This window comes from Dysidea avara, chromosome 2 (assembly GCF_963678975.1).
Source record: "Dysidea avara chromosome 2, odDysAvar1.4, whole genome shotgun sequence".
In the NCBI taxonomy this organism is placed as follows: domain Eukaryota; kingdom Metazoa; phylum Porifera; class Demospongiae; order Dictyoceratida; family Dysideidae; genus Dysidea; species Dysidea avara.
The window spans coordinates 7,434,281-7,450,419 of NC_089273.1; the positions used below are offsets into that span (position 1 = coordinate 7,434,281).

A 16,139-nucleotide genomic window follows, 5' to 3' on the forward strand; every position below is an offset into this window, starting at 1 on the left:
AGTAAATGTACAAATTATATATCGAATACATATACTTATTACAGAACTCTCCATGGTGGTTTCTTTGTAACTGAACACTCTACAAAGTAACTTCTTCTTGCTGCTCTCTCTACAGGGTGAATTGTTTGTAGCTGAACAATCTACAAGGTAACTTCTTCTAGCTGATCTTTCTATAGGGTGATTTGTTTGTAGCTGAATTCTGTGCAGGTGATTTGTTTGCAGCTGAGCTCTTTACAGAATGGTTGCTATGTAACTGAACTCTCTACAAGGTAACTTCTTCTAACTGATCTTTCTACAGGACAATTTGTTTGTGGCTGAATTTTCCACAGAGTGATTTCTTTGCAGCTGAACTTTCTACATGGTGGCTTCTTTGTAACTGAACTCTCTACAAGGTAATTTCTTCTAGCTGATCTCTCTACAGGAAGATTTGTTTGTAGCTGAACTCTCTACAGGTGATTTGTTTGCAGCTGAACTCTCTACATGATGGTTTCTTTATAGCTGAACTCTCTACAAGGAAACTTCTTCTAGCTGATCTCTCTACAGGGAGATTTGTTTGTAGCTGAACTCTATACAGGTGATTTGTTTGCAGCTGAACTCCCTACATGATGGTTCTTTGTAGCTGAACTCTCTACAAGGTGACTGCTTCTAGCTGACCTTTCTACAGGGAGATTTGTTTGTAGCTGAACTCTCTACATGATGGTTTCTTTGTAGCTGAACTCTCTACAAGATAACTTCTTCTAGCTGATCTCTCTACAGAGAGATTTGTTTGTAGCTGAACTCTCTACAGGTGATTGTTTGCAGCTGAACTCTCTACATGATAGTTTCTTTGTAGCTGAACTCTCCACAAGGTACCTTCTTCTAGCTGATCTCTCTACAGGGAGAATTGTTTGTAGCTGAACTCTCTACAGGTGATTTGTTTGCAGCTGAACTCTCTGCATGATAGTTCTTTGTAGCTGAACTCTCTACAAGGTGACTTCTTCTAGCTGACCTTTCTACAGGGAGATTTGTTTGTAGCTGAACTCTCTACAGGTGATCTGTTTGCAGCTGAAATCTCTACATGATGGTTTCTTTTTAGCTGAACTCTCTACAAGGTAATTTCTTCTAGCTGATCTCTCTACAGAGAGATTTGCTTGTAGCTGAACTCTCTACAGGTGATTTGTTTGCAGCTGAACTATCTACATGATGGTTTCTTTGTAGCTGAACTCTCCACAAGGTAACTTCTTCTAGCTGATCTCTCTACAGGGAGATTTGTTTGTAGCTGACCTATCTACAGGGTGATTTTTTTGTAGCTGAACTTTCTACATACAAAGTGATTTGTTCTAGCTGGTCTCTCTACAGGATGACTTGTTTCTAGCTGATCTCTCTGCAGGGTGACTTGTTTCTAGCTGAACTCTACCGGGTGATCTGTTCGTAGCCGAACTCTCTACAGGATGATTTGTTTACAGCTGAACTATCTACATGGTGGTTTCTTTGCAGCTGAATTCTCTACAAGGTGACTTCTTCTAACTGATCTTTCTACAGGGAAATTTGTTTGTGGCAGAATTTTCTACAGGGTGATTTCTTTGCAGCTGAACTCTCTACATGGTGATTTCTTTGTACTGTAGCTGAACTCTCTACAAGGTAATTTCTTCTAGCTGATCTCTCTACAGGGTGATTTGTTTGTAGCTGAATTCTATACTGGTGATTTGTTTGCAGCTGAGCTCTTCACAGAATGGTTTCTTTGTAGCTGAACTCTCTACAAGGTATCTTCTTTTAACTGAACTCTCCACAGGGAGATTTGTTTGCAGCTGAACTTTCTTCATGATGGTTTCTTTGTAGCTGAACTCTCTACAAGGTAACTTCTTTTAGCTGAACTCCCTATATGGTGGTTTCTTTGTAGCTGGACACATGTGATTAAAAAGCACAGTCCAGGCATGGCCAGGAATCTATAATAAAATAAACTATGGTGTTATGCACACAAAAACAAACAAGAACAAGACTAATTAAATTCTTAAAGTGTTCAAATCAGCACAATCACATGCCCAAAAATCATTAAGAAAACTGATTGCTTTGTGAGCCACATTATCCAGTATAGATTGCTATTTGCTACAGCTATACAAGCCATTATTTTCTTTACACCACTGGTCATTACACCTATGTATATTGCAGAAGCCAGCATAAAATTTAATACAGAAGTCTCACTCACTACTATATTAGAGAAAACTGATGCAGAAAAGCTGTCTTCATCATTTAAGGTGCTATTATAAACCACCAATTACCTGTTAGTAATAATAGAAGGCAATCACAAAGTGAGTAGAGTAGTATAGGAACTAAGTTTAAGGGAATTCATGGCCACTGCACAAAATTTTGATGGCACTAAACAATAACAGATTAACAAAGCCTAGAGCTTTATCACACAGTGTGGCCACACAAGTACAATGGCGTGATCTATAATAATAATAAAAAAAGTTTAAGTTATGCAACTTGTAATTGTATTGTAATTTAGTCTATTAGCTTATGCCATGATAGTATGCCAAATCTAAGTACCAAGAAATTCTTGTGATGACATTATAATCTTTTCATGCGGCTTCCTATTAGATGAGATCCACCTTAAATGGCAAATTCTTTTTAACTCTTGACATTGCAATTTCTACAGTACATAGTATACATTAATAAAAATAGTGCTATACCATACCTTATATTGTATCACAGAATCTCCTATTAAGGAAGTCACAAGCAGTCAACCACAAAACAACTTGGAGTATTAATTGACAGTGAGTTTTCATCACATGCAGTCTATTGTCCATAAGCAAATGTAATTTAAGAAAATGTCTTTAATAAAATGTTAAAGCAAGTCAATGATTATGGTTCATCCCAATCCTTAAATACCCTATCTCTGTTTGGGACCCCACACATTTATGTAAATGATTACATGCTGTCTAACTGCTTATTTTTATTTCCCATAGTACATGTATGGGAACATGCATGTATGAGCATTATACGTTATCAGTGACAACTGGAATTGTGTTGATGCTATATAACTAGTTCTGAGAAGTGCTAATGGACTAAGAAATAACATTCAAGTGCTATCATCCATATAAATACCTTACCACAAATTTGTTTACAACATTCCAACACTTTATTGGTATAATAATAACACTGATGACCCACTTCTTCCTGGAATATCCTTTTTTATTCATGTGTATCCATGTATCTTTTCTTTCAACCAACTTCCTACTTCCTCCGAAAGGACTGTCCCTTTCAGGTTCAAAAATTTTATAGCTTCTTGTATTAGGTTGCCTTTTTAAACCATACCAAGAATCTTTGGACAAAACTATTTAAAGTGATTCAACTTTGTGCTATAATACTAGGGAGTAGATACAAGTAGCTAAACTCATAAAGTGAATGATTGTGACCGCACCCATAAACAATCAGACAACCACACCCTTAAGTGATCAGAGCATCATCACCACACCCCTAAATGATCTACACAGCTACAATTAGTTGCAGTTTTGTGGTAAAAAACAAGACATGGAACCACTCCCACTTAATCTATTGCATAACACAGTTGACATAAACAGTCAGATCAAGATGCCTTATTTGAGTAATGTATTTATAGAAATAAATACCACTTTAACTACAAAAATAGAGCCACAAATATATAATAGTGATAAACCCACCACACACAATGGCTGTATTTCCAAAACTGTCTTAGACAGTGAGTGTATCTATTTACTAGACTAAGAACAATTAAATATAATTCAAGTGCTATCATCCATGTAACTACTTTACCATAAAGTTGTTTAAAACATTCCAACACTTTATTGGTGTAATAATAACATTGATGACCCACTTCTTCCTGGAACATCCGTTTAAACCACCATCATGATATTCATACAGTGACAAATATTTTTGTGGAGTACAGTTATAGATAGAGTAGCTCACAACATATTTATATATATATATATATATATATATAATTTGTATTCATAATTGTATTTAATCTTCCACATAAATTAACTTAACAAACAAGCTAGTTGATGTCCCACCTTTGCAGCAGGTGCTCATGTTTGACACTCACAGACTGACTGATTAGATGGGTGAAAGGTCTAAACTACATAGTATTCATCCCTACCATGAGTCATATGATCCCTCTGATAGGTTGTCATGACTGGTTCAACTGATATATTACTAGAATAATGTTCTAAAATTGTGGATAGTGGTGGTTGAAATAGTGTCAGGTGTGGTGGCTCAGTACAGTAAGAAAACTGGAGATTAAGTGCTAGGATTGTGTATGCATTACCAACATAGGGTCCTGACTGTTTTAGGAGTGACCATGAAAGTAGATATCCAAGCTTGTATTCCATGGTGGATGGACCTGTTCCTTTTACAATATGGTTGCCCAATATCTCCCAATAGCTGTCAATGTCAGTGAAATGTGCTGCAGAACTTGCATGGTGGGCCAACTTTAAGTCTCACAAATGAGGAAGTGAAGTGAACGAGATTGGAACAGGTGCTGTTATCTGGGGTACTCAAATGCTGAAATTATGCTATCACCATAATTTTGTTTCTAGCATGATACTTATTAGTAACAAGTACACAGAAAAATTTGGAATTTTCAACTAGGGTATGAACCATAGCACATCAATAAGAAGTACTGAAACAAGCTGGAGTAGTGCACGATATTAAATCATGGTAAAGCAATAAGAAGTGTTATATCCCTACTGTGCATTTCCATTATATATGGTATCTTTAGCACAGTAGGGATATAACACTTCTTATTGTTTTACTGTGATTTACTATCATGCACTACTCCAGCTTGTTTCAGTACTTTTTATCGATGTGCTATGGTCCCTACTCTAGTTGAAAATTCCAAATTTTTCTGTGTACTTGTTTGTTAACTTTTTTGTAAAGAATTGTGAGGGAATATCACAATAAGAACACTGGTTCGCTCAATACTCGTAGGATTACTCAGGAGGAAGACGATACAAATATCACACTACAACTCTTGTTGATCACAGTACAAGCGTGGCATAATCACGTGATTACAATCTATAAATAACTTACATTACGTATTCTACAATTACTACTAATAATAAATGTTACTAGTTCATCTCGACATCCTCGGGGGGGCACGTAGAATTTTGGTCCACTCTGAAACTCGCATTCTTCCCCTCCTGGCTGCATCTCTCTGAGGACGACTATCAGGTAAAGTGGAGGAGTCGGTAGTACATCTCTTGCTGCTACAAGTAGAATCATCAGATACTGCATTGGTCACTTCAGGTACAGTAGAATCCACATTAGTATTGACTTCTAGTGGGTATAACTTAGTGATCGGTCTGTTTGTTTTACCAGTTGAGGTGCGTATGTTTGCTGCACGAATCAGTCCATCACCACCAGGTATAAACTCTTCAATGACAGCTAATCTCCAGTCCACATGGAGTTTATCATCATGTATTAACACAATGTCACCTGTCTTGACCTTCTGTTGGTTGTTGCCGGAAGTCTTAAGGGATTCTCTGAACGATGTCAGATATTCGTGCTTCCATCTGGAACGAAAATGTTCTATGATCAGTGCCTGTTTCTTAGCTCTCTTCCGGATTTGTGCTTCATCTCCAATAGTAGGATCTGTCAGTTCATCTTCCTCAACATGTCTGTAGGGTAGAGAGGTGATACGTCTTCCATAAAGTAAATCAGCTGGTGTTAACGGATCTGGGTCCCGGACATCACTTGAGACATAGGTGAGCGGTCGGTCATTTAGAATGGCTTCAATTTCTACCACTAGAGTTTGCAGGGTTAGGAGATTAATGTGTGCTCTATTCAAGACTTTCTTAAGGCAGCTCTTCGTTAGCCCGATCAACCTCTCCCAGAATCCCCCATACCAGGGGGGCCTCTTTGGTATGAACTTCCAGGTTACTCCTTGTTTACTCAGAGTGTTTGCTAGATCTATTGAATTGAACAGCTCAGTTAATTCCTCCGCAGCCGACAGGTAAGTGGATGCATTGTCGGAAATAACAATTTGAGGTAAGCCCTTGTGACTGGTAAATCTGCGAAAAGCAAGTAAAAATGTTTCAGTTGACAAATCGGTGACTACTTCCAGGTGTATAGCTCTGGTTGTGGCACACGTAAATAAACAGATATAAACTTTCACCTCATCTCTGCCTTGTTGGACATAGAGTGCCCCAGTGAAGTCTACTCCAGATACTGTAAATGGGGGAAAATCTTGTGTTCTAGATTGCGGAAGAGGTGCTAGATCTGGTGCCATGTATGGCTTTCCTTGATGTCTCTTACATATGGTACAGCAGCGCAGTAAGCTCTTAACATATTGTCTTGCTGTGGGAATCCAATACTCTTGTCTTATAGCAGTAACTGTGCTATTAACACCAGTGTGGTACAGTTTGATGTGAGTACTGAGTACGACGAGGGTAGTAAGATGGTGTTTAGGTGGTAATAGGTACGGAAACTTGTTAAGTTGACTCAGCGGTGCATTATGAATTCTCCCTCCACATCAGCTAAAACCATCATCATCAAGGAAAAGACGTAACTGTCGCAGCAATGTCAATTGTTTGCTTCTTTTGGAAGTGGACATGAGACTGGATATTTCTTTTCCGTACACTTGAAGTTGACATCTCTTCACCCATTTCATCTTGGCATGATATAGTTCTTGTGGTATCAGTGTTCCTGTTTGCTTGGTTACACCAGGTTTACAGTTTGCTATGAAACAGAGGACATAAGCAGTGGTGACAACAAGCTTACCAAGGCTGATGAACTTCTTCAGATCAATGACACAGTGTAGTCCCAATGGTTCAGTAGTAGGCTGAGATGGAGTAAATTCTTCAGCAGTGATTACAGCAGCATGAAGTTGAATATCTGGTGATGACTGCCATGTTGGCCAAAGGATGTCTCTTGTAAGCCATGATGGGCCAGATTACCAAAGTGTAGACGACTTCAGTACGTATGAACTCAGTCCCCTGGTCAGAAGGTCAGCCGGATTGTCATCAGTTGGGCAGTATCTCCACGGTGCATTGCTGGTAAGATCCTTAATCTCAGTGACACGGTGAAAAACGAAGGAGGGAAGCTTCTTATTACTTTGAATCCAGTAGAGGACGATCTGACTGTCTGACCAAAGGTGTAGTGGTATGGCCTGTAATGACAAGGAGTTAACAATAAACTTGCTTACCCTGCTAGCAAGTACGGCAGCCATCAGCTCCAATCTTGGTAAAGTTAAAGTCTACACTGGTGTTATTCGGGACTTGGCAATAATGAAGTTTACTTTGTCTCCAGCTGTGAGGTAAGCCACGGTTCCGTAAGCTTTCAAACTGGCATCAGCAAAAACATGTAGTTGTAGACTTGTATCAGAACTGTTAGTAGCAGAATAATGTCTCGGCATGGAAACAGTGGTGGCATCTTCAATTTCATGGGCTATGGTAAGCCATTCATCCTTAAGGCTGTTCTCCAGTGGGTCATCCCAACTGATCTTGTGTTGCCAGAGTTTCTTAAGGAACAGTTTAGCTTGGACTGTGACTGGAGCCAAGTAACCTAAGGGATCAAACACTCTTGATGATTGCTGGAGTACCTGACGCTTTGTGATTACAACGACAGTGTGGTTCTGAGGATGGATCATCTTTGGGATAAAGTGAAGTTTATCAGTAACGGTGTCCCACTGCAAGCCAAGTACATTGACTAAGTAGTGCTATCAGCCACGCTCTCCTGTTGTGCTAGAGTGTTGAGTTGGGTACAATTGGATTCCCAAGCTTGAAGGTTAAATCTTGCCTCAGACATGATGGATCTAGATTCACGATAAAACTGAGTGGCTTGCTGTGGTGTAGTACATCCTGTGATTATGTTATCAACATACAGATTTCTTAGCATGTTAGCTGCTGTTAGAGTGTGTGACTGTTGTAGATGGTGAAACAGTACAGCATGTAACATAAATGGTGAACTGGTTGCACCAAAGAATACTACTTTGAAATGGTACACCTTGAACTCACTGTTGGGGTTGGTTACATCTGACAGCCATAGGAATCTTGTGAAGTCCCTGTCATGGGGTGGAGCTGGACGTGAAGGAAGGCCTTTTCAATGTCTGTTGAGATACCAAAACTGTGACCTCTGAACCTAAAGAGAACAGAACACATGTCAGTAAGATATGTTGGGCCAATCTCTAAACAATCATTTAAGCTTGGTGAGTCCTTGGATTCATGACAACTACTGTCGTAAACGATTCGTATTGACATTGTAGTTGAGTCCTTTCTGACAGCATGATGTGGTATGTAGTGACAATTCTTGGTGAATGTTGGTATTGGTACTTGTTCAATAAAACCTCGTTGTTCTTGTTCATTCAGGATGCTGTCATAAACATGTAACAGTTTAGGAGTTTGCACTGACTTGTTGACTAGGGAGCATGTTCTTTTCTCACATATAGATCTGTTATTTGGTGAGGGAGGATGAGTTTCCTTCCACGGAAATCTTGCAGTATAGGATCCATCATCATTTCTCGAAATACAAGAGTCAATGTAGGACTGTATTGGTTCATTGTCGGTGTTACAGGAAGGTGATGTACCAGATGCCTCAATAGTCCAGAACCTTTGCAAGTCATATTCGTTGGTCTGTAGAGCAGCAATGTGGAGAGCACTTGTGGTTGTGTCAACAATTTTTGTGGGAGTGGCCCTGAAAGTACATATCCTAATTTCGATTTCATGGCTGTGGGTCCATTTCCTCGGATGATGTGATCCTCAATGACGTCCCAGTAATGATTTGCTCCAATAAGCAATGACAGCTCAAATTCATTCTCAGAGGTAACTGGGTGGGCAAGTGTAAGCCCTTGTAGGTATGGTAACTGGGTAAGTTGTGATTGAACAGCGTTCTGAAGAGGGGAAGGAATGGTTGGTACGATCAGAACAGATAATGGTAGCTTGATGCCAATCTTAGTTTCAAGATAGATCTTTGCTACTTCCAAATGTTGAGGTGATGGTGTCATGACGCAAATGCTGATAGATAAATCATCTCTTTCTTGAGTGGCTGTAACTGTAACTGTAAAGTGTTCGCCAGAGACTGTGACATGAAAGATCGTTGTGAACCTTCGTCAAATAAAACATTTGCTTCAGCACGACAATTAGAACTGGAAACAGTGGCAACAGCAGTTTTGAGTAAACATAAATTTCTGTTGTTAGAGTGAAGAATTGTCTCTTGTGAGGTAGAGGAAATGGTGGTGACTGCAGTGTTTGGCAAAACTGGATTCTGTGTAGTAGTCTCAGTGGTAGGAGGTGGTACTACAGTTGGTGATGGTTGTTGTTGCTTGGAACTTATCTCACTATCAACAGCTGTGCAAAGACTTATGTGGTGCTTACGTTTGCAGTTGCGGCACCGGTTCTTCGATTGGCACTGTGAGCTCTTGTGATGAGCTAGGCAATTAAAGCATAGTCGTTGATGTTTGACTATTTCCAAATGTTTCTTAGGGTCAGTAATGGCTACACAATTGGATGGAGGGTGAGAACCAGAACAATAAACACACGGATACTTCCTCTTGATCTCTGGCACTGTGAAAAAGGTGGGATATAAGATGGTATTTCCAGTGGCTTATTGAATACAAATAAGCCTTAATATAAACCCTGCATTATACTCATGTTATACTTTAGTATAATGCATACTATACTATTACATATATGGTTTCAGTTTATTTACCACGTTACCTAAAATAACTTATATCAAATATAATGCCCACACTATACCATCACATATATGGGTTCAGTATGTTTAACACATTAACTAAAGCCTTACATGTGATCGTTAATATACTACAGATTATATCAAGCTTTTTTGTATTCAATAAGCCACTGGAAATACCATCTTATATCCCTCTTTTTTCACAGTGTGGGTTACTAGTGTTATGGGCGCTAGCAAGGAATGAAGCAGTAGGATGCTTATGGGAAGTAGATGTAGTGGTTTCTAGAATACAAATTTCCACAAGTAGTGCACATTGTAGCTCACCAAGTGTCCATTCTTCACTTTGCCGCTCTCTGGCTAGGTTTCTCTTAATCTCAGTAGGCAGTTTCCCAAGAGTGATGGGCTCACTGTTAAAACGAGGTGTTACAGGTACACCCATCGTAAAGGTGTTCATGTACACCCATGGTATTTACAACACCCTGGGGGAGTATTGTAGCACTTGGGGTGTTGTTGAACACCACAAATGTCATTTTACTCCCCAATAATAGCTAAGCCACTGTAAGGGTGTTTGCCTACACCTAGGTATATTGAAACCCACAATTGGATGCTTCTATTGAAAATTAGGTTATAAGTACAGTTTCCTAACTTCTATAAGAGTGACTTGGAAACAACTATGTGGTAAGTATAAGGTGTTGCAAATATATTATTGCATACTGCTAATGTGCTTTGTTGTTGGTAGTCATTGAGTATAAATTGAAATCAACATGAAGGTTACTGGAATGCTATAGCAAGCCTACATTTCTTTTCAACAAAATGCCACCATGGAGAGCACTAGAACACCTTTATAGCTATTCCTAGACACCCTTAGGGAGTGTTGAAATGCCCTTGTAACACCTTTTAGTTGCTCCTAGAACACCCCTGGGGAGTACTACAACTCCCTTCAAAGGAGTTTAATTTAAACAGCAGTTAGAACTCCCCCAAAGGCGATTGGATTACACCCTATTTTTAACAGTGTGGGCACAAGTAAATCACCGTAGGAGTCACTGTTCTTTCCAAGTGCAGTAAGGCTTCTGGTGTGGCTCTCAATAGAATCGTGAAACTGTTGCAAGCTAGTGAGAGAGTTACTAGGGCTTGGTAGGTCGATGAGTGCCTGCATATGAGCATTGACCAACTTGTGAGGTTGAGCAAATCGACTACGAAGTAGTTCAACTGATGGTAAATAATTGTTATTGGTGAGAGGAAAACCTGATATCACTCTGGCCACGTCCCCTTGTAATTGAGCTCTGAGATAATTCAGGTTTTGTACATCGCTTAATACAGGGTTTGAGTTGATGGCCACATCAAAAACTGTCCCAAAATGGTTGCCACATTAGGTGGTCTCCAGTAAACATTGGAATGTTAAGCTTAGGTAGACGACTCACGTTGTATCCAGAGACTGGGTTCTGTGTGAGTGTAGTGGCTGTTGAATCAGTGGGTGGCTGTTGTGGAGTGTCTTCTATGTGAGTTAGGTCTCCTTGTTCAGTGACAGACTGTGAGCTAGTGTTTGTAGGTTGAGGGGTGACTGGCGGTATTGAGGTCGTCGGAACATCTGTAACTGCAGGCGATACTGGTTTTGAAGGACGAGTTGCGTGAGAGCGAAGTAGAAACTGAAGTTGAACAATCTTTTCGACGATATTGGTTTGAATTTCTTCGCACTCGTAGATATCTGCCTCTAATTCTTCTTCTTGTTCAATCAGCACTGTTATTTTTCCAACGAGGTTCGTCAAAATTTCTTTCCTGCGTTGCAAACCTTCCAACGTGGTGGTCAAAGTGATCGCTTGAAGGTCTGTTAGTGGCTCACTACTGCCCTTCTCTAGTGCTTCTGTGACGCTTGTGAGAGTCTTCGTAAGATGTGATTGGTGTGCGCGGCGAGAGGCGCGAAGTTTCTTGAGTTTCTCAATGAACAAACTGTTGAATGCGTAGCGGACTAGTCACAGCACCAAAAAATGTGAGGGAATGTCACGATAAGAACACTGGTTCGCTCAATACGCGTAGGATTACTTGGGAGGAAGACGATACAAATATCACACTACAACTCTTGTTGATCACATGTACAAGCGTGGCATAATCACGTGATTACTATCTATAAATAACTTACATTACGTATTCTACAATTACTACTAATAATAAATGTTACTAGTTCATCTCGACAAGAATTATTATGACTGGTGAATCCACGCATACCGCATCTGAAATGGCGCCGCGCACCCCAATTATCGTCTGAAATGTGAAGTATCCATTACGCTTCGTTGTCAGCTATATTCAACCCGTTACGCAGCATTTTCGAATCAAGAACTGTTCGAAAAGCACCTCTGCACACCGAGACACATTCCAAAAGAAAAGATTTCGCGCGCCCCAGTTATATCAATTATCGTATGAAAAGTGAAGTATCCATTACGCTTTGTTGTTGGCTGTGTTCAACCCATTACACAACAGTACGAATCAAGAACTGTTTGACAAGCACCTCTGCTATTGCCCCACAAAGCTCAATTGCCTGAGCTTTTCGAGCACCTCTGCTTTGCCCCACAAAGCTCAATTGCCTGAGCTCAATTGCCTGAGCTCAATTGCCTGAGCTCAATTGCCCCACAAAGTTCAATCGCCTGAGCTTTTCGTTGTTTTGCTCGGCAATTCAGTGTATTCGTGGGGCACGGTCTTCCATTGGTGTTTACACCAGGACTCCACAGTCAGTGGACTTAGTGACTGTGGAATGAGTCCCAATTGTCTGCTTAATTTTGTTCAGTTGGCCAGCACTTGCAATCTGTGCTGGGGGTGGTAGGAAAGGGCAGTCCATCAAGCCCTGGTTAAAAAAAACCCTCTGCTATCAAAATAGCCGCTATGAAAATTACGGACGATTTCCGTTACGTGAAGGGAAGCCATCACGTGCTATCGCCAAATTGACACTTTTCGCTGTCACCAAAGATGAATAGGACATAAAGGAGGACACTGGTAAGTCCATGAAGAATGCATTGCACGTACTGCGGTATGCCAAAAGGCACCTGTCCGGGCGAATTTTTTTTTGTACGCACTTCTGACTTAGAAAAATTTTTATGTTTTGTGAACTTATCCCGTTTTTCTTTGTTTTACGGAAAGCAACATTGTTTGCGGAGAAGGAAAAGGTCACAGGTGTGTTGGTCGTTTTCATAGATGTTGTGAACAACGGACGATACCTACCTGGATGGACATTTCTTCCCTGCCCCCCTCCTGTAATCTCACAACACTGGCTTGACTCGATCGCTGAAAACTTCGAGTGAAGGCCAAGGTGAAGGCATGAAAGGATAGAAGGACACTTGTAAGAAGGTGTCACAAGTAATAAACACTGAATGTGTAGTATGTGACTGTTGAGAGCTGTAATTTTATTTTAATTTTAATTTTAGTAATGCAAGACTCAAATAGGAGTGTAGTGCATATCAAGTTAACATACACTTAATAAGTTAATAAATAAATGTAAGTTAGGAGAAGTAACTTTTTCTTCAGACAGAGACTTCCATAGTCGAATAGCTGTGGGTAAGAAGGAGTGATAGTAGGTGTTTCTTTTAGCAGGAATAGTCATAAATCTCATTTGATGACCTCTTGTCCTGGTAAAACGTCTATGAAGATAATTGGAAAAGTCAGCTGAAACAATATTTTTGATGATTTTGTAGAACATGATAATGGTAGACTTAGTTCTTCTGTGTTCAAGGGATTCCCATTTTAAGCAGTTGAGCATGTTAGTTAAGCTAGAATATCTATAATAATCATTAAAAACAAATCTAGCAACCTTACCTTGTACCTTTTCAATCTTGTCTATGTTAGATTGTGTGAATGGTGACCAAACAACAGAGGATGGTAGACTCTGGGTATCTAAATGTTTATTTTACAGTATCTTAATACAGCAACCAGATCTGAAAGCCTGCATGCATGTCACTAATTTTACAATATGTAGCTACTCAGTGGATTTGAAAATATTGTTACTTGTGTACTATAAGAATAGTTTTTTTTGCTATAACATCTGTGGAGCTCCACTACAGTGAAATCTCTTTTATGATTGGACACATCTGTTATCCAGTAGTCTAACACTGTACTGCCTGTTCCATCAATCATCAAAGATGTACCCAGGTTTAGAATACAAGAAACGGAAAAATGTGTGGGGCCTTAGGCCACTCCAAATAAATTCTCTGTCGCCTGCATCTAGTTACTGTCAGTCCTAACTATTCCATTATTCTGTATTCTTCCATTATTTTCTGGTTATTCTTGCATACTGACAGACCCATTTTGAGACAGTGTCAGCAGTGCTATCAAATCGGCACAAACTTCACGTCTGTGCCATTTTTGCAACTTGAAAAGGAAGGGACAAGCTTAAGCATGCTTTTATGGTTGTGCTAGGCAAATAATGGCTTGAAAAGCTGTTAATCTTATAATGAAATAATAGAAATGAATCAGCCATCCGCATGTAAATATGCTTTAGTCCAGGATGGGAAACAGATTGGAGTGCATGGCCTTAGCTATAAACTTGCATACATTAGTGGTGAATATGTAGCAGTTGGTATATTATGGTGAGTAGTGGGGGCAGTATTGTTGTAATTCAGTGGCAGCTGGTCCCGACCACTGTGGGCACATCCTCAAATTATCTAACACTATACCTCGATAGTCAAGCAACCTTGATTATAATTTTAGTTCAAATTTAGCCTTAATAAAATATACAATCTTTTGAGCATCAGGTTATAGACTGAGGTTTCACTGTACTTGTGTTAGCATTTATTACACTTGTTCACAAAATTGATGCAACAACTATTCAAACTTGACCACTACTCAGTATACTCAGTATAAAACAATGTTGTTGTTTTTTATTATGACACTGCTCAAATTCGGTCACTGGTAAAGGTGTGGTGGTGTTTAGCTACGTAAAAATGGTACTTGTATTATGCATGAAGTATATAATTATACTTTAGCTAAGGCTTCAGACCTACTTAACATGCACGTTATATCATGAGGTGATCTTTCAACAAGGTCTTAAAATACACATGAGCTATGTGTGGGACCTACTTGAGTTGGTCACTTTAAATGAGATAATCTTATTAATGAGCTTGTCGAGTATACCTTAGCTATGTTTGGAACCTAGCTACTCAACATGGTCACTGTAATGAGGTGGTCCTATTAATGAGGTCATGCAGTACATCTTAGATCATGTTTGGGATGTACTTGACACTATAATGAGGTGCTCTTATTAATTAGCTATGTTTGGGACCTATTTGAAATGGTCACTATAATGAGGTGGTCTTATTACTGAGTACACCTTAGCTACGTTTGGGACCTACTTCACATGGTCACTATAATGAGGTGGTCTTATTACTGAGGTTGTCAAGTACACCTTAGCTATGTTTGGGACCAAAATGAAGTAGTCTTATTAATGAGGTCATGCAGGACATCTTTACTAGGGACATACTTGACACCGTCACTATAATGAGGTAGTCTCAATGAGGTTGTCAAGTACACCTTAACTATGTTTGTTACTCAATGTGAGTATTACTATATTAAGCACTATAAGGTATCACTATGTATGTATGTACTTGTCTTGTTCACATATTGATTTGGCTTCCACGAACACAAAATCAAACTCATCTTTTGAATTGCTGGCTAAATAGACCACCACATTCTGCTCTTTGTTGCACAAAACTGTAGAGCCTGGTTTCTGCAGCTTTGGCACTTCTATAGCTATGGCTTTGTTGGAAATGATGTTTAGTTAGTTAGAAAACCATGAAGGGCCAGTCGTATATACGTACACAAGAAACCAGTACAATACTTATGCATTACTGTATATGCATACATGAGACATCTTGGAGTGTGTGTATGAGGTCTGCAAAATAGTGTACTAGGAAAAGTAAGTGCTATCACATTGTTTTAAAAAGCTGCTAAAGAGTAAACTACATAACTAGTACATAATAATCACTGAGTCATAGAATATTCTTAACATCGATGTAGTAATTAATATATGTGACCGGATTTGCGAAAAGGTACCTTTTCCACACATTTGACATACCAGCAAACAAAATGATGTAACACTTGACTCCTTATACTGATTAACTTGCTCTTAGTATCAAAATGTAGCCAGATACTGTAGCTACATGTATTAAAAAGTTCAAGCAATTATATGCCATGATCAAAACGTTATGAAGCTCTAAAGTTCACAAAATGGGTCAAATTTTGTGTTTGAAAAAGGTACCTTTTTGCAAATCCGGTCACATATGTGACTAGATTTGTTAGCGCCAATACGTACGTACATGCTTGTGCAATTCTCAGGTATCACATTAAAGTGTTCGATAATGATAAAGTTATGTCCATCTATAACTTGAAATCAACCAGGCTGCTAGAAGACATCTTACTTTTGACAGCCTTGTACAAAAGCAGCTGAATGTATTGCTAAAGTGGAGCAAGGGAAATTATGTATGGATGTAGCAATCAAAAAAAAGTTGCGGGGTAGT

At 39.3% G+C, this 16,139-nt stretch overlaps 3 protein-coding genes across 3 annotated transcripts in view; all 3 read right to left on the minus strand.

Annotated features, from left to right (window-relative positions):
• LOC136247753 (adhesion G-protein coupled receptor D1-like) overlaps positions 1 to 103 on the minus strand; it is a 43,398-nt gene extending 43,295 nt beyond the window's left edge. Inside the window, exon 1 of the mRNA XM_066039580.1 lies at positions 43 to 103. Within this exon, the coding sequence (XP_065895652.1) occupies positions 43 to 54 (12 nt within the window). The 5' untranslated portion in view covers positions 55 to 103. The remainder of the gene's footprint in view (positions 1 to 42) is intronic.
• A 4,986-nt stretch (positions 104 to 5,089) lies between these two features.
• LOC136247754 (uncharacterized) lies at positions 5,090 to 7,851 on the minus strand. The gene is made up of 6 exons (XM_066039581.1): positions 7,684 to 7,851; positions 7,253 to 7,642; positions 6,935 to 7,123; positions 6,736 to 6,859; positions 6,594 to 6,693; positions 5,090 to 6,353 (listed from the first exon to the last, which is right to left on the minus strand). The coding sequence occupies exons 1-6, from the start codon at positions 7,849 to 7,851 to the stop codon at positions 5,090 to 5,092; spliced, it is 2,235 nt and encodes a 744-aa protein (XP_065895653.1).
• A 131-nt stretch (positions 7,852 to 7,982) lies between these two features.
• LOC136247755 (uncharacterized) lies at positions 7,983 to 8,956 on the minus strand. The gene is made up of 2 exons (XM_066039582.1): positions 8,657 to 8,956; positions 7,983 to 8,585 (listed from the first exon to the last, which is right to left on the minus strand). The coding sequence occupies exons 1-2, from the start codon at positions 8,954 to 8,956 to the stop codon at positions 7,983 to 7,985; spliced, it is 903 nt and encodes a 300-aa protein (XP_065895654.1).
• Between the last annotated feature and the right edge of the window lie 7,183 nt (positions 8,957 to 16,139).